Raw genomic sequence first — 18,477 nt, 5'->3', positions numbered from 1 at the left:
GCTTTGCACTGGCTCAAATCCTAACCCTGGAGAATATGAAGATAAGTAAAATTCAGTCCCTAATGAGCACAGAAGCTAATGGAGAAGATAGAAACTGATGAGATAATCATAATTCAGCTATAAGATATAGCAGAAGACTGGAGACATAGGGCAAGTCAGGCAAGACAGGCAAGGTGGTGAAGGAAGGAAGGGGTGACTTTTGAGCTGGGTCTTTTTTTTTTTTTTTCCGCTAATCACAACTTTTGGTTCATGCTATGTTGTCATCATTGTTCAAGGCACGGATGCTTTTCTTTCACTGGAGCTGAGACTTGCAGGATAGAGAGAAAATTCCAAAGGACAGAGTTTGGTGTGGTGGCCTCAGCCTTAGTTTCTTTTTCTGTAATGAGTATAGCCTTGTCTTATTCAGCAGAGCTCTTGTGAAGGAGAGAAGATGTTTGATATGACAGCTCTGGCAAAGAGTAGCATAGAGGCACGAGAATTGTTAACCCAATTCGATTTAACCAACATCTGCAGAATTTCAGGAGCAGGGCCCTAAGAACAATTCAAGTAAGATACACCTGGTGTACGGTAAAGGCTTGGTGTTTAGGTTTAAAATAGACAGATGGGGGAAACAAAAAGCTCTCTGTTTCCTCTTGAGACTCATAATGTGATGAGGTGTTCTTACAGAGGCTATACTCATGTGAGGACCCAACATAGGACTACTGAAGTGAGAGTCAAAACTTCAGATCTAGGAAGATCCATGAAGTCTCAGCATTTTCCTGTTTTGTAGACTATTAAGGCCAAGCTGAATTAATAATCTGGTACTTATATATCCTGTAGTTGGGGATACTGAGATCCAGAGAGGAACTGGCTTTTTTTTTCTCTAAGTATTTTATTTATTTATTTGAGAGAGAGAGAGTGAACAGAGGGGAGAGGCAGAGAGAGAGAGGGAGAAGCAGGCTCTCCTGCTGAGCAGGGAACCCAGTGGGGGCTCATTCCCAGGATCCTGAGATCAGGACCTGAGCCAAAGGGATAGGCTTAACTGACTGGGCCATCCAGGTGCCCCTTCTTCACCATTTTTAAATGTACAGTTCAGTCATGTTAGGTACATATGCATTGTTTTGCAACCAGCTTGAAATATTGAACTATATCCATTAAACAATTCCCTATCCTCTCCTGGCAACCACTGTCCTACTCTCTGTCTCTCTGAATTTGACTACTTTAGGTACCTCATAAAGTAGAATTATATAGAATTTACATTTTGTGACCAGCTTATTTTACTTAGCATAATGAACGTCAACTTTCATCCATGTTGTAGAATGTAGAACTTTCTTCCCTTTTTAAGGCTGAATAATATTCCACTGTATGTATATACCACATTTTGTTTATTCATTTGTCTGTCCATTTAGATTCTACCGTTTGGCTATTGTGAATAGTACTGTTATGATCATGGGTGTACAAATATCTCTTTGAGACCCTGTTTTCAATTTTTTTTTAAAGATTTTTATTTATTCATTTGACAGAGAGAGATCACAAGTAGGCAGAGAAGCAGGCAGAGAGAGAGAAAGGGGGAAGCAGGCTCCCTGCTGAGCAGAGAGCCTGATGTGGGACTTGATCCCAGGACCCTGAGATCATGACCTCATGACCTGAGCTGAAGGAAGAGGCTTAACCCACTGAGCCACCCAAGCGTCCTCTTGTTTTCAAATTTTTGAGTATATATCCAGAAGTGGAATTGCTGGTATTGTATGCCAATTCCTTTCTTTCTTTTCCTTCCTTTCTTCCTTCCTTCTTTCTTTCTAAAATTAAGTAGGCTCCACACCCAATGTGAGGCTTGAACTCAGGACCCTGAGATCAAGAGTTCCATGTTCTACTGACTGAGCCAGCCAGTCACCTCATATGCTAATTCTATTACTAGTTCCCAGCCACCATTTTAGCCTCACAGGAAGCGCAACTGGCTCTGACAGGTTCAAGTTCTTGGTATGAATTGGTAAGAGAGCCTCACTTCCTGCCTTCAAGACCCAGGCTTTTTGTATCAAGTGAGTTATGCTTCCATACTCCTTTAAAAATCATGTGGTAGCTAAGAGAAATAATGCAGTCGAGTTTAAAGGAAATTAAACATGTTTTACTTTCTTTTTTTCTGGACTGTTCTCTTAGGCAAGTGAGTGAACAGGCCAAGTTGACTTAGGCAGAAGTGACAAACTAGCAATCTTAGTGATTAATTTACACCGCAAATGTGTTTATATGGTCCATTTAGGGCTTTTTACTTACTTATTTATTTTTATGAGGACCCCCCCACCTCCCCGAGAGATAGAGAGAGACAGCACAAGCACCAATGCAGGACTCAATCCCAGGACCCTGGGATCATGACTTGAGCCAAAGGCAGATGCTTAAACCACTGAGCAACCCAGGTGTCCCAGGGCTTTTTACTTTTAAAAATTAATTGCTAGTACTAAAAAAAGTGATATGTCATGTAAAAGTTCAACTTTCCATCTTCTCTTTTTTTTTTTTTTTTTTTTTTAAAGATTTTATTTATTTATTTGTCAGAGACAGAGGGAGAGAGAGAGAGTGAGTACAGGCAGACAGAGAGGCAGGCAGAGGCAGAGGGAGAAGCAGGCTCCCTGCCGAGCAAGGAGCCCGATGTGGGACTCGATCCCAGGACGCTGGGATCATGACCTGAGCCGAAGGCAGCTGCTTAACCCACTGAGCCACCCAGGCGTCCCTTTCCATCTTCTCTTAAAGATGATCCAGAAATACTGAGTTCACCTTCCTGCCTGCTCTCCAGTGTGCCATAGTCCCTACCACTCCCTATTACCCCCCTACTTCTCTGAATTGTATTATCTCTCTGCCAACTTTGCCATTTGAGCTTAAGGCCCCTAACTCAGAGCATAGGTCTAGTAGAACTTAGGTCAGGGGCTCATCTTCTGTTCTGGACAGTTTCCTAGCACAGAGTTGTTATTCAATAAATATTTTAGTGATCAAATGAATTAATTCATGTCTACCAGCTTTTAGTGAGCACTTACTACGTGCAGGGCCTATGGCTGGATCCTCCTTTCTCAGAGATGAATAAGGCACAACCCCCTGACCTCTGAAAACTCAAATCTTATGGGGTGGAGGGAGGCAGACATCTGTAAGGTCCAATTCTGGACCCAAGGCGTTGGTCAGAAGTGGAAGTTTCTGAGGAGGAGACCTTGAATTGTATCTGGAAGAAGGAGAGAGCCGTTATACTGGAGCTGGAGGTAGAGGGGAGAGTGTTTCAGGCAGAAGCAACAGCAGATACAAAGGCGGGGTGGTGAAGGTTCAGTGTGTTTGAGGAACTTAAAGAAGGCCAGTGTGACTGGAGCTTGAGAGTGGGGAGAGCGGTAGTAGATGAGGTTAGAAGTGTATTTTTATATCAGCTGTCTAACCCTTAAGCCAGGCAGCTGTTGGGTAAATCCATGTTCCTGGTCTTCAGAGGGCTCTCTCAGAACAGGTAGCTGGCTTAGCACTGTCAGTCAGAGGAGAGACTGTGCCCAATTCCTTCTCCTGCCTCCGGTGCCAAGGACAGGGTAGGGCACAGAGCAGGTTTTAGTCAAGATCTGCTGACAGCATACTCGAGAGAGAACAGGAAATGCAGGCTCTGTTGAAGGAGGCCCAGGCGCGGCTCTCTCTTCACTGGGGCACTCATTCTAAGTCGCTAACACCTTCTCCAACCGACACAGAGAGCTGGGAGAGTGATAGGCAGAGAGGAACCAGGCACGGGCCCTACCCACAAAAACCTCAAAGGGGAGGAGATTTGAGGGGCTGGTAGGAAAACGGGCGGTGACAGTTAAAGGAGCGCATCCGACTTCTCTTGAATGTGGCAGGAAGGGGGGGGGTCAGCAGATGGGCTGATGGGGTCCTTTAGCCGAGACTTAAGGGATGCGTAGGGCAATTTTAACTACAGTGTTTTGGACGTTTCATTTTGTTTTCTAGCATCATTTCCTCTGAAAACACTCTCAGTCCCTAATAGGTTGCCCTGGGGCGGATCCTTGCTTCTCTCTCCAAACCCTCCGCAAAGGGGCTGGGCCTCCCCGGAGCTCGAGTCCTGTGTGCAGCACCCAGATTTGCCCGCCAGGGGCCGCTGCGCGCGGCTGACTAAGCGCGCAGGTTCCTAAACTGCAGGGAGGAGGAAGCTGATTGGCTCCGCGGCGCGGAGGGAGGGCGGAGCCTGAAAGCCGGCCCGAAGTGGGGGGCTGGGAGCGTGCCCCCGGCCCATCCGGGCCAGGCGGTTGTCGCTTCAGGCATCCCGGGATTGCAATCTTTGTGCCGGGGGTCTCTCTCCAGCTCGGCTTTAGAGCTGAGGCGAGTGGAGCAGCACCGAGGCCCGGAGATCGGGCAGGGCAGTTACTGTCGCCGTCGCTGCAGGCCTGGGTTACCTGAGCAACTGCGTGTCCGGGGCGCGCCCGCCCATCCGCGGGCGGTTAGAGCGGGAGAGAATTCCCGTGGGGGAAGGGGAGGCCGGGACCCGACCCTTGGCGCGGGAGGGGGGGGGTCCTGCAGACACCAGTGCGGACCGGGGCCGGGGAGAGCCCACCGCGGGCTGAGGGCACCCATCGACTGCCTCTAACAGGTTATTCCGGGATAAACCCGGCGCTGGGGCGGGCCGGGCTTCGCTGGGGGCCGGGCGGCGCGGGGCGGGCCTGCAGGAGAGCACGCCCCCGCCCGCCCCGGGCCCGCCCCGCGCCGCCCGCCAGCCTGCCGGGGAGCCGCTGTCCCGGGCCTGGCCAGTACGCGTCCGCCTGCTGAACCTGGGCACCGCGGGCCGCCTGGGCACGGGACTGGGCGGGGGCGCCGACCTCGGCCTAGGAGGCCTGGGATCCCGGAGCCGCCCGCGCCCGCGGGGACCTGCGAGTTGCACGCCCTCTCCGAGCCTGTGCTGCTCCCGGCTACTCGGCGGGGAGAGGCCAGGTGCCCCCCTCTTCTCCTCTCTTCCCTTCCTCCCTCACTCCGGTGCCCGCGGGAGATCCCGCCAGTCCGCCTCCTCCCGCAGAGGTGTAGCCCGCTGCGGAGCTGACAGCGGCCCCGCAGCCACCCTGTCCAAACTCTCCGGAAGCGGCTAGAGCAGACTTCGGCGCTCAGGCCGCCGCAGCTCCGGCGGACCCACTGTTGGAACGGAGGAACCCGCCCTCCTCCCGCGCCCAAAGTTGGAGCACTTGACCTTTGGCTGTCGTAGGAGGCAGGCCGGCGGGTGCCTGGACAGCTGCGGCGCCTCGAGGGCATCTTGCCTGGGGTTCCAGGACTGTCGGCTACACTTCTGGGCTCCCGGCTTTGCTCTGGGATCCCGAGGTGTCCACATCAGGCGCATGTTAACTGAGATCTGGAGTCATGGATGTGTGCGCCCGTGTTGCCCTGTGGCTCTTCTGGGGGCTTCTCCTGCATCACGGCCAGAGCTTCAGCCATAGCCACAGCGAGAGGGCGACGGGAGCTGGCTCGGGGGCTAGTTCCGAGGAGTCCACTGCAGCAGGTAAGGCCTTGCCACGGGCTGGAGTGGGCTGGGAGCGTTGACTCAGAACGGAGGGGCAAGTTGAACCTTAGGTTTCTGCATGTGCGGATGATAGCACTGCCTGTTCTCAGCAGTGCAAGGAGTTCTTTCTGTTCAGGAGCCATGGCTAATGTCTCTGTCCCTGGCAAGCAACTTTCCTCCTCCATTCTCCCCAGAATGTCTTCTGTTGGCAGTGAGAAGGGGTTGGCCCTTGGGGCACCTTGGCCTTTCAGATCAGCAAGCCAGGACCCATTCTCAGGACTACTTTTCTGGAAGAATGGCCTAAGCAGATGATAAGTCTATTTGCTCTTGGCCAGTTTCAGCACTTGGCAGCACAGGGGAGGTTGAGGCTACTTGGGTTGGGCAGGGAAAGTCAGGGCTGGGCCAACTCTGTTGCCCTATAGCTTGGTGTTGAGGTGTGCCTTTCTGTTCCAAGAAGCGTGGGAAACTTAGTCCCTCCCTTCCCTTAGGTAATCTGCTGTCTTTTAGCTATCCCATTTGAAATATCAAGGTAGTTCGTTAGGTCGAATACTATTTACCACTAGTGAGTTAAATGGATTTTTCTTATTGTGGGTATGGTATAATTTCTGGGGCCACTTGTTGATTTATTCCATTTCTTCTGACTGATGAGGGTAGGAATTCTATGATATTTTTGATCTGTTTTAATTTTGATCTGTTTTACTTTATGTACTCATGGAGGCTTGTTAGATACCAGGAGCCCTGGAGTTCTGTTGCAGAATGCAAAAGAAAAGAATGCTTTTAAAATTCAGTTGTTTTACACAAGGCTTAGAAGGAATTTGGTTTTCTTTCCTCGTTTCTCTCACCCTGGTACTGTGTTCTATCCAAAGCAGTGGGCTGCAGATTAGGGAGAGTTTATAGCTGAGTTTTTAATGAGATGACTGCTCAGTGATACCCACTGATAGAAGGAGGGAAAGGAAACATAGGTCATGGTGGCTGGGAAGTTTCATGGATGGTTGCAGATGCTGGCTTTGATGGTAGACCCTTTCTTGGAAAACCCTCTCTTTTAACTTCTTTGATTGGGCTGGGTGTACCTGCAGCTGAGTTCCAAGTAGGGTTGCCCTGCAAACAAGCATAGGACCTAGGCTGTTGTTTTGAAGATTGGTCTTTCTTGCAGATGAATCCTTTTCCTCCATAAGGTATCTCCTTGGCCCCGGAAATGTAGCTCAAAGCTAGGTTTTCATTGGGCTGTGAGGGGAAAGTCTAGTAGGCAGATGTAGATCAAACTGTGAAGTAGAGCCTAGGAACATCTCTGCTGTGTCAGTGACAGTCCCGCTTATAAGGCTGAAATGTCCTTTTCTCACCCTAAAATATGAGTGCCAGCGATAAAATGAATATTTTTGGAGGGCGGGAGGTGATTTATATTTTAGACATGAGCTAAAGTGATGACGTTCTGAATTTTAAGCATTAACTTTCAATCGAGAAGATTGTGCTTAAGGTAAGAGGCCTTCCAGCATCCCTCAGAACCACGAGGTGACTTGATCTTATGGGGACAGCCTCCTCATAGCATATCTCAGAGGCCTGGCTATGCTGATTATACCACTTAGGCCTCTGGTTTGGTCCTTGATTCCTCTCAGTTCAGAAATTAGTTTCTGTTGTCATAATAAAACTGAATCCCAGGGAGGGAAGTCTTAGAGAAGGACCCTAGATGCCAGGCATGATTATAGTTTGTGGGAACCTGGGGACCCCAGCACTGTTGTTCTAGGTTGTCCCTTGGGCCTATCTGGGACTTTGGCTTAGACAGGGACTCTTTTTTTTGGGGGGGAGGGGCAAAGAGGTGGCTTATGGACTGGGCTCTGCTAAAGGATTTGGGGAGAAGCTCCTTATGCAGCCAGGAACCCTTGTAGCCCTTCCAGTCTCCATGTATTCTTAGAGCGCAGGAGTTTTACTTGCTCTTAAAGCTGCCCTTTCTCTTATTATCTTTGGCATACCTGGTCAATTTATATGTTCTCTGTAGTTTATATTTTATAATTATACAGGTATTTTTTCCTATAAAAGGCTCATGATAGCCTAGTAGAATGCATGGCAGGTGGTATGAGCCCCTATTTTGTAGGTCAAGAAAGCAGGTCCTGTGCTCTCTTACAGATAGGTCTTAGATTTCTTCCATCTTCTCTGGCCCTGCCCTGTTAAAGGAGTGCTTAGGCAGGGCCAAGAGAATGTTACTTTCTTCCTGGTCATTTATTTAGGCAGGCCCTGGTAACTGAGCTGATAAGATCCACGGAGAATGCTGTCATTTTCTCACCTGGAGAGTCTTCTGCAGAGGCCAGAGAATTGGATTTTTTTTTTTTTTCTCATTGGATGTATAGGTCTATCTTAAAATCCTGTTCCTGCAGTGAAGGCAGGTGTTCTGCTAAGAGGCCCTCTCATCCGACAACAGCGGAGAGTCCATTCCTGTCCCCTTCTGGCTCTTTGATTCCTGCACACCCAACTGGGCTAAGTCATTTTCTCAGTAAAGATCTCAGTAAAGATCTGTGCCACCCTAGGGACTGCATTTCTGAAGCTGGCCTGAAACTGATGCTTAGAACCGTACACTCTGGGCTCATTGCTTCCAGAAACTCAAAAGGTTTTCTGCAGAATGTTTGTGGGGGATCCCAGGTGAGTCAGATTGTGACTGCCAGGATGGGAGATAACTCTGATCCAGAACTATGGTGTGATTCAGTATAGCCAGAACAGGACCCTGGAGGATAGACATCCAAGCAGTGTGTGGACTACAGGCTGGGTTCTCAATCAACCCCTGATGGCCGTGGGAGGCCAGAGCCCTCTCTGCCCACCCAGCTAGTTCCTGCTGCCTCCAAGGCTATAAATGGCCTGGCCATCTTGGTGGCTATGCTAATTTTAGCTGAGGGTACCTCCCGGAACTGGATGGGGGCCAAGGGCAGGTGGGTGGGGCTTGGCCCAGGCGAATATTGGGGCTGGGAGAGGGTCACACTAATCCTGGAGCAACTAGGACATCATCAGCTTTGACAATCACTCCTTAGCTAGGTTAATTTATTCAGCAAACTCTGAACAGTGCCAGCTCATGTGCTATTTATTTAACAGATAGTTGAGTGTCTGCTCTGTGCCACATGCTATGTTCAGTGGCAGGAATTTAAGGATGAACAGAACAGATATGTTCTCTGCCCTCAAGGAGGTTACCATCTAGTGGGGAGATAAGAAATAAATACATAAATATTTTATCATGGTGTGGTGCTATGGAAGAAAGCCTAACCAGAGCAGTGTTTTGAGAAGGGGAGGAGGACAGAGATCCAGCTCAAGGAGCAATTCAGTGCCTAGGAAGACATTAATAATGGTGCGGTAATAGCAACTAATATTTGTTAGTGCTTAGTGTGTGGCAGGCACCGTTCCAAACATTTTATTTCACTAATTCTTTTTTTTTTTTTTTAAAGATTTTATTTATTTATTTGACAGAGAGAGATCACAAGTAGGCAGAGAGGCAGGCAGAGAGAGAGAGGAGGAAGCAGGCTCCCTGCAGAGCAGAGAGCCCGATGCGGGACTCGATGCCAGGACCCTGAGATCATGACCCGAGCCAAAGGCAGCAGCCCAACCCACTTATCGCTCGGGTCATCCCTCCCCCTTGGTTTTTGTTAAGATTATTTATTTATTTATTTGACAGACAGAGATCACAAGCAGGTGGGGAGGGGGGAGAGGGGGGTGGGGAGAGGGGGAGGTGAAGCAGGCTCCCTGCTGAGGAGAGAGCCTGATGCGGGGCTGTTCTCCATCCCAGGACCCTGGGATTTTGACCCGAGCCCAAGGCAGAGGCTTTAACCCACTGAGCCACCCAGCTACCCCTTCACTTAATTCTTACTATCATCCAGTGTGCTGGGTATTATCCCTGTTTTATATTCAGGAAATGGAATCAGAGGTTAAGTAACTTGCCCAAGGTTATACAGCAAATAAGGAGTAGAGTTAGAATTTGAACCCAGGCAGCCTGACTCTTGCCTCCACCTCAGCCCTTAGGTTATACACTCTCACAGCTTTGTGATAAACTCTGTGATAGAGGTGTTGTATACACACACACACAAGGCTGTGGGAAGCTCAGAGGAGCAAGTGACTAACACTGCCTGGGAGAGCTGGGGGAGGCATTTCAGTTTCCCCCATAATTTTTTCTCAGATCTTGGGAGATAGAAAGTGGTTGCCTAATTCAGAAGTTAAGAGGTGGAAACATCAGTTAGGTCAGCCCACTTATTTTTTTTTTACAAATGAAGGAACTAACATCCAGAGAAGCATCAAATACAAGTTCTTACAGTGGGTTATTGGTCAAACTAGATGAAGACAGTCAAGTCAAGGACCCTGACTTAATTGGTTATTCAACCCACAAGTCCATAGTGAGTGTTTACTGCTTGCTTTGCGCTATGGAAGAGACTTAGGGGTACCAAAGAAGTCTAAGTCTGGGGGCAGGGGGCATGCTCTGTATTAAATATAGCATAATGCACAGGCTTAAAGAAGCATAGAACCAGGCAGTGTAGACAGCATAGGCTAAGAATTAAGAGAGCTGTTTGTGGGTTAGGGTCAGCTGAGGTGACTAGGGAGGGCTTCCTGGGAACCAGGAGGGAGTGGTGGTTTGATGTGGGGAAGGCTGGAGGAAGGGGCCTTGTAGATGCCCGGGTCACCAGTGTGAGTACATGGAGTCTCACAGTTGGTGGCTGAACAATAGCTGCTTCATACTTGGCCAGCTACCTCGCATGAGAGCCTGTAGACAGGAAGATCACAGTTACATGTGATCTAGGGGCAGGGCTAAGAGCTACCATAATTTTGAAGTAGTCATAAATGTAAATACTATTTTGAGACATGTGCAAATATAATGTGGTGTGAAAATGTCATTTCTTTTGGTGACAAAATCATAGGTACTGCTATGAATACTGTGGTTTGTTGCCTATAAGATATAATGGAAAAAAACATTAACTTTCAGTAAAAGAAATTTGGAAATAAAGATGTAATTTCTTTCCCATCTAAATTCACAGGGTCCTCTGAATTCTATCCATGGGCTTCTCAGGAATATGGGGCCTTCATGTTAAGAACGCCTGTTCTCTGGCAAGGAAGGGATGAGGTCTTGTTGAGGGAAATGGTTTCCTTGGGCTCCATAGAACTTGGGTTTGAGTAAAGGGGCCCCTCATTTCCTGCTGAGTAACTTTGAGATACCGTTGCTTAATGACTTCATGGGCATGCTGTGGTATGTTTCCCTTTGTGGGAAATGATACTCCAGGAAACAGCAGCTCTGGCTGTCAGAATTCTAGGGAGAGAAGTCTGGGCTTCCAACAGAACTTTCTCTCTCTTTCTTTCTTTTCTTCTTCCTCCTCCTCCTCCTCCTCCTTCTTCTTCTTTTTATTTTTTTGGTTACTGCTGATTAAAAAAATGAAATATTTAAAATATACAGCAAGGTATAAAGAATAATACATTGAATACCATGTGCCCAGGACACAGTTTAAGAAATAAAATAATAACAATACAGAGTTTTCTTTATTACCACCAGGACACTTTGTATACATTTCTGATGTAACACATAACAACATTGTATATATGTTTGCTCTCTCCCAAGTGTAAAGCCTATGGAAGAAGGGAAGATGGGTTGTACTTTATTTATCTTTGTTTTTATTGTGCCCAGCCTAAAACCTCTGTTAAAGTTTGTTGGAAAAGATGCAGTCAGGGCCTGTTTGAATGGATCACATTTTCTCTCTTCCTTTCAAACCATCTCATATCTTGGTATACATTTTGGACTTTTCCTCCACCCGTGGAGGTGCTGCTCACCCAGGGTACTTGATATTTTCATCCACGCTCAGAACTGTTTATTCTTTTTCTTTTTAAAAAAGATTTTATTTATTCATTTGAGAAACGGGGAGAGAGAGTGCAAGCTAGGGGGAAGGACAGAGGGAGAAGGAGAAGCAGGCCGCCCCGCTGAGCTGGGAGCCCATCATGGGGCTTGATCCCAGGACCCTGGGACCATGATCTGAGCTGAAGGCAGATGCTCAACTGGCTGAACTACCCAGGCATCCCTGTTTCTTCTTTTCAATCTATCGTATTTTATCCTTAACTTTGGAATTAGGTGGGACTGTTTTTATTATTATGGTCTTTTAAAGTGACACATTGGTGGCTGAGAAATTTGTGTTTTTGCTCCCATTGCTAAAAATTTGTACGACTAGAACTGTACCTCTGGGGATCCGTGTGCCAAGCCTTTGCTGTTTTTATCAGAATGTATTACCTGTTGATGTGTTCCTCACGGATCTGGCACTTAGAGCCTTTAGCCTCAGTGGTCTGGTGATAGCTATGTTGACAGGTGTTTGAATAGACTAGTTATTATCACCAAGAGTCTTGTAGAGTCTATAATCTTAAGAACCATGCTGTGCCTGTGGAGTTATCTGTGTCTGTGCTTGCCTTCCTCAGTATACCGTAAACCCCTCGGAGGGTAGGACACCAAGCTCCTAGCAAAGGCTTGGCATGTAATATACTTTGTACATAATGAAGTTTGTAAAACTACACTGAAGGGAATTTATTTTCTGCTTCTGATTCTCCGGTAGTTTACTAAGCATTTGGTTAGAAGTTGAAAAAATTTTCCTTGGAGAGGATTAGGTAATGTTGAACAAAGAAGCTTCACTTAGAAAGTTCGCTGTTGGGGTGGCTGGGTGGCTCAGTGGGTTAAAGCCTCTCTGCCTTTGGCTCGGGTCATAATCCCAGACTCCTGGGATTGAGCCCCACATTGGGCTCTCTGCTCAGCGGGGAGCCTGCTTCATCCTCTCTCTCTGCCTGCCTCCCTGCCTACTTGTGATCTCTGTCTGTCAAATAAATAAATAAAATCTCTCAACCCTAGCTTTTGTGGGTCTGAAAAACCTCAGTTAGAATCCAAGTGTCTGCTTGTGGTAGCACCTCTCTAAAGGTAGTTGCTTCTCTTAACCTCCTACAGTTCTATGGTTTAACTTGAGGTATACCCATCAAACACCTATAGATTCTGGGTATAGCCGAGCAAGGCTTTTATTCAAGGCTTACTCTAGGCTGTAGGGAAGCTATTGATAATGTCTGGGTGCTTGTATTTGACCTTATACTCCCCCCCATGCCCCCTTCCTTTTAATGGGTGTAACCACTTCCCTAGCCCCACCTGCAGGCTTGAAATGGCTGACCGGAATGGCCTGGTCCCTGCTTGTAATGGTGCATAACAAATTATCCCCAAACGCAGAGGCTTAAAATAGTAAACACTTATTATCTCACAGTTTCTTTGGGTTATGAATCTGGGTGCTTTCTTAGCTGGGTGCCTCTGGCTCAGGTCTCTCATGACGTTGCATCAAACTGTTGGGTTGGGGCTAAGGGCTTGATGGGGGGTGGCACATCTGCAAGTTAATTTATATGGTTGTTGGCAGGCCTTGGGCCCTTGCCACATGGGACTCTTCATTGGGTTGCTTCATGACACGGTAGCTGGCTTCCCTCAGGACAAGTGAGCCAAGAGGGAGTACCCAAGCGACAGTCTTTTTATTGCCTAATCTCGCAACCGATATGCCACAACTTCTGCTGTATTCTGTTTGTTAGAAGCAAATCAGTAAGTCTGGCCCGTACTCAAGGTGAAGGACTTACACAAGTGAGTGAATAACAGCAGGGTGGGGATCACTGGGGGCAATGGTATCACCGTAAGACCATGATACATTTACCCTGCCTGTGGTAAAAAAAAAGATGCCTATGGTATCACCCTAGGGCCATGATCTTGGGAACAATGGCTTTTAGGAGCTATGCCCTCTTAGCTTTTCTTAAACTTCTTTTACTTGCCTCCTAGAGTTTTGTGGAGTCTCTCTGTACTCCCTTTGGTATTGTGTCCTCTTGGTTCATGCATGACTTCATTGCTTTGACATGTACAGTTGGCATGGCCCCTCCCTCTATATTCTTCCTGTATCTTAGGCCCAATCCTAAAGTAGCTTTTTATCCTAGTTTCTAGCCTTGTCTTGCAACTCCTCATTTTGGTACCTTCAGTTCTGAAGCCCATTGTACATCTACTGACCTTGGAGACTTTACCATGCCAGCTTGGCCTCAAAGACTTATAAATGGCATTGACTTGGAACTTACATACTGACAGACGAAAAACTTATACTATGACCTTTTAGGTCATGGTGTTGGGTGCTAGGACTTAACATCTTAGTATGTCAAAGCTGAAGGGCTTTTAAGGACCATCTCTCCTGTTTTCCACGTGAGAGTAACGAAACTTGCCCAATGTCTTAGCCTGGGCTAGAATCTAATTTTGTCTGATTCTTATTCATATGCTATTTCTACTCTGTGCTAGAGCCCCTCTGCCCTAACACAGCCAGTGTGGATTGTTAGGGGGTCTGAGACCTATACAGAGGAGAACTAGAAAGCAGTTTGCAATATTGTATCATGTTCACAGAAACTGGGCTGGGCAGAATTGGGAGTATACAAAGCCAGCGCCAAGCACTGTTTCTAAGGAGTTTCCCGCACAGCTAGAGAGCTTTCATATAAGGCCCAGGAAAGGGAGCCCAGGAGGATCTGTGGCAAAGGGTGTCTAATAACTGTCTGCAGTCTGTACCACTCCCTTGGGATTTCAGTTCAGGGTGAGGAGGGATCTCTGTCTCTTGGGACGTGAGGAGCAGGCTTCCCGAAGGAGGAGCATCCAGCCACTGCGCTGCGTGTCTCAGTGGTGTTTGGCTCAGCCACTTGCATTATGTACGGACTTGGGGCCTCCCCAGGCAGGGTAAATGTGTCTAGAGCTTTGTGGGACACCTGGAAAGTGCCAAGGGGAAGCTCTTGGGCCCTGAGAATTTGACAAAGCCTCGCCTTTGTTGGCATAACTTGCTGGGGCAAGGGGATCTGCAGAGGGATGACTGCAGCCCTGTCACGTTTGTTGGAGTGGAGCAGGTTTATTTCATGAGAGACCATGCGCAGAAAAACTGAAATGATTCAGCAGCCCTGTACTTTAGTCTTCTGCTGGGGAGCTTGGGGTAAAGATGGTGCAGCCTCTAAAATCCCTTGGTGGGTGGTAGTTTCCTTCTCCACTCAGGCTTCTTGTCCCAGACCACTTGGCCTTCTTCATCTGCCTCTGTTCCTCTCTCTGGGCCTTGGCCCAGCCACTCTATTTTCTTTATCCTGGTCTGCAGAACCTCACCGTGTTTCTCTTTTACCTTTACTTATGTCATTGTACTCTCCTCCCAGAATGCCCCCCTCTCCTCCTTTCTTCCTACCTAACCTCTCAGTCCTCTGGGAAGTGTTCCCTGACAATACTAGCCACGAGTTCCCTCTCTCTCCCATCAAGCTCTTGGGGCGCTTGGGGTCTCTACTACTCTGGGCACTTCACACCCTGCTCAAGCCTCTTGAAGCAAGAGATAAGCCTGCTTTAGAATCAAGAGCACTGGCTGAAGTTCTTACTGGCTGTAGGACCCAAACTACAGGGTTCTCACTTGAAAAATGGGGTTAAAAGAGAGTTAATTTATATGAAAGTGTTATATAGATTTTAAAGCCACTTTTTTTAGTTTTGTGATATCTGATAAATATCAGATAGTTTTCTGATTTTTTTTTTTCGTTTGTTTCATGTTGCATCTTTTCCTCTGTCTTGAAGACAAGAGCCATGTCTGATTTGTTGGCCGTAGTATGTATCTTTAGGATCTCTCACCGTGCTGGTCAGAGACTGTGTGCTCAGTAGGTTGCTGGTGGATAGCAACGAGTGCATCCTTGGATTGAGTAGGCACGGAGGGAGAATGCTGGATAATGTGATATCAGTTCCAATGAAAAGCTTAGACAGAGAGCTCTGAGAGTAGGGGTAGAATTCACAGGGTGGGTTTTCTGAGGATTTTTTTGTCCCTAGTATTTTGTCCTTATTTGTGGAGGACATACTGAAGCTGTGCTTGACAACAGTTATTAGTTACACTGGGGAATGGTTTGGCCCTGAATTCTGGCTAACAGGTTTTTTTTTTTTTTTTTTAATAAAAATTTTAAAGGTTTTGTTTATTTATTTGTCAGAAAGAGAGAGAGAGAGAGAGCACACACACAACACAGGCAGGGGGAGTGGCAAGCAGAGGCAGAGGGAGTGGCAAGCAGAGGCAGAGGGAGAAGTAGACTCCCTGCTAAGCAAGGAGCCTGAAGCGCTACGGCGACCGGATCCCAAGACCCTGGGTTCACAACCCCAGCCAAAGGCCGATGCTTAACCGACTAAGCCACCCAGGCGTCCCTGGCTAGCAGGTTTTGTTTGCCACAGCAACGGCTACCTGAGCAGGTGGCTGCAGCAGGGCTGTGCTCGGAGAGGGCCGACATGAGTTTTGTGGACAGGCCTGCCTTGGGTCCTGCTGTTCCTGTCTTTGGTTCCATGGTCCACATGGGTGTACCTCAGGTCATACTTGAGGCAGCCAAATGAACAGAATACACTTTAACTGCTTTTCTTAGCCTGGGTTGTGGGATGGAGGGGGGAGCCTTCTTTTCTGCTGGCTTTTAAAACTTTATCACTGATTCTGGAACTCCCCGGACCTCAGAGAACTCCAGCCTGTGCAGACATCACAGTAGCTTTCCTCCCGGGCACTTTCCTCCAGGGAGACTTGGTGGAGGAGGCAAAAGTTTAAGAGAGTCAGCTGCACTGCCAGCATGGCCCAGCGAGGACAGATCCGTCCCTTTCCTCTGTTGGCCACATTCTACGGAGCTCCTGGCTGCCTAATGTGCAATTCTGGCTTAGGTAATGACCAGAAATCTCACTGGCAGGTCGGCAGGCAGGCTTCCAAATCTCATGTGCTTCTAATTCTCTCCAGGGTGATTCAGTAGCTCTGCTCCCGTTCGGCCTCTCTGGGTTATCTCAGGCCTCTCAGGAAGCTCTCAGAACTCTCATCACTACTGTGTATGTTAAAACAAATGTGTCCATGTTTGCCAAGTTCCCAGAGCCAGCATCTAAAACGTAGTGGCCAGGGGAGACGGCTGCCGCATATAATACATGCCCAGGTTAGAAAGTAGGGGGTGTGTGTGTGTATTTGCACGCCTGTGTGTTGCGGGATTGCCAAACTCCAAAAGACCTTGTTTCACGTAATTTATGCTGATGAGGGCAAAGTTCACTGAAACTCACCCTTCCTATCGCTAAAGAGATAAATATGTAATTAAGACAATTCAAATAAGTTGATGATAAGAATGATAGTAGCTACTATTCACTGAGAACCTATTATGTTCTAGGCACTGGGGTAGGTGCTTTACATCTGTATAACAATACAACAGTATTTTTCTCATTCTGTAGATGAAGAAACTGTGACTCTGAGATATTTTTTTTTTTTTTTTAAAGATTTTATTTATTTATTTGACAGAGAGAAATCACAAGTAGTCGGAGAGGCAGGCAGAGAGAGAGGGAAGCAGGCTCCCCGCTGAGCAGAGAGCCCGATGCGGGACTCGATCCCAGGACCCTGAGACCATGACCTGAGCCGAAGGCAGCGGCTTAACCCACTGAGCCACCCAGGCGCCCCGTGACTCTGAGATTTAAGTGATTTTCTCAAGGTTATTAAGCCAGGATTTGAATTTAGATTTATCTGACCCAAAGGCCAGTAATGTTTCTATTTTAGTTTAATAACTTGTGGGGAGAGAAATAAACAGCTGTTTGAAGTTAGGTAGAGATATGCATTTGGATTTAAAAGTGTACAGCTTATCAGGCTGATGGTGGCATTGGTTTCTTCCTTAAGTGGCTTGGAAGAAATGGGATTAGGAATTTGGTGTGGGGGAGGGAATGAAAAGGGTGTATTTCACTTATAAATTCTGAATGGGACTATCACAGTGGTGAAGTATATAGCTACAGAGTGGTGTGTGTTCAGTTGGTGTCTTCCCAGAACTAGCATTATTGTTGAACTCTTTTGGATATAAACTTTGGGATAGAGTCTGTATCTTCATAGTTGTTCTTTACTTCTTCAGTCAACATTTAAGTGTATGTCACATGTTATATGACAGTTCCTACCCAGTAGAAGTACTGTGTATAATAGGGGAGTATAAGATGTGCACTGATTTTTTTCTTTATTATAATAAGAGCCGCTGTTTATTGAGAACCTACTCTATCCTAGGACTGGGCTATTTACTTTCACATACATGATCTTGTATAATCCTCACAATGGGTCTCCCATTTTTTTTATTTTTTTATTTTATTTTTTTTTTTTAAAGATTTTATTTATTTATTTGACAGAGATCACGAGTAGGCAGAGAGGCAGGCAGAGAGAGAGAGGAGGAAGCAGGCTCCCGCTGAGCAGACAGCCTGATGCGGGACTCGATCCCAGGACCCCGAGATCATGACCTGAGCCGAAGGCAGCGGCTTAACCCACTGAGCCACCCAGGCGCCCTCCCATTTTTTTTAAAAGATTTTATTTATTTATTTGAGAGAGAGCGAGAGAGAGTGAGAGAGAGCATGAGAGGGGAGAAGTTCAGAGGGAGAAGCAGACACCCCACAGAGCTGGGGGCCCAATGTGGGACTCAATCCTGGGACTGCAGGATCATGACCCGAGCCAAAGGCAGTTGCTTAACCAACTGAGCCACCCGTGTGCCCCTGGGTCTCCCATTTTATAGTTTATTGTGCAAGGTAATCTAGGTGCAGTGCCTTATGAATAATACTGATAGTCCTTTTGGAAAATGAGATCAGGGAAGCTTTGTGGAAGAGGTGGTAGCTTAGTGGCTCTTCGGGTACTTCAGGTAGAAATATAAGATATGTTGAGGCCAGCATTCCAGCCAGAGGAAATGTCATGAGTGAAGGCATGGAGTGGAAAAAAGTAGTCTCTAGGGGACATTAGTTAGTTCAGATTGGCTGGAGAAGAGCATCTATGAGGGAGCATACTATAAAATAAGGCATGAAAGATTGAGGAAAGATCAGGGAAGACCTCAATGCCAGGCTAAAGAATTTAGACATGACTTTTTAGGCAGAAAGTCATTCTTGCAGGTTTTGACCAAGGAAGGGACATGACCTGAGTTTTGCTTTGGGGAGCTTAGTCTCAGAGTGTATATACAATGCTTTGGTGGCCATGAGGTTGGAGGCAGGGAGCCCAGGTAGGAGGCTT

The 18,477-nt window shown here is 47.2% G+C and overlaps 1 protein-coding gene across 4 annotated transcripts in view; it reads left to right on the top strand.

Moving 5' to 3' along the window:
• The first annotated feature begins 5,311 nt into the window (after positions 1-5,311).
• Positions 5,312-18,477, top strand: part of STIM1 (stromal interaction molecule 1) — a 191,202-nt gene continuing 178,036 nt past the window's right edge. For all 4 annotated transcript variants that reach the window (XM_059409699.1, XM_059409690.1, XM_059409719.1 and 1 more), the window contains exon 1: positions 5,312-5,461. In XM_059409699.1, the coding sequence (XP_059265682.1) occupies positions 5,323-5,461 (139 nt within the window). In that variant the 5' untranslated portion in view covers positions 5,312-5,322. The remainder of the gene's footprint in view (positions 5,462-18,477) is intronic.

Source organism: Mustela nigripes, chromosome 1 (assembly GCF_022355385.1).
Source record: "Mustela nigripes isolate SB6536 chromosome 1, MUSNIG.SB6536, whole genome shotgun sequence".
In the NCBI taxonomy this organism is placed as follows: Eukaryota; Metazoa; Chordata; class Mammalia; order Carnivora; family Mustelidae; genus Mustela; species Mustela nigripes.
The sequence above is the reverse complement of the archived record's forward strand: the minus strand, read 5'-3'. Positions and strand labels throughout refer to the sequence as shown.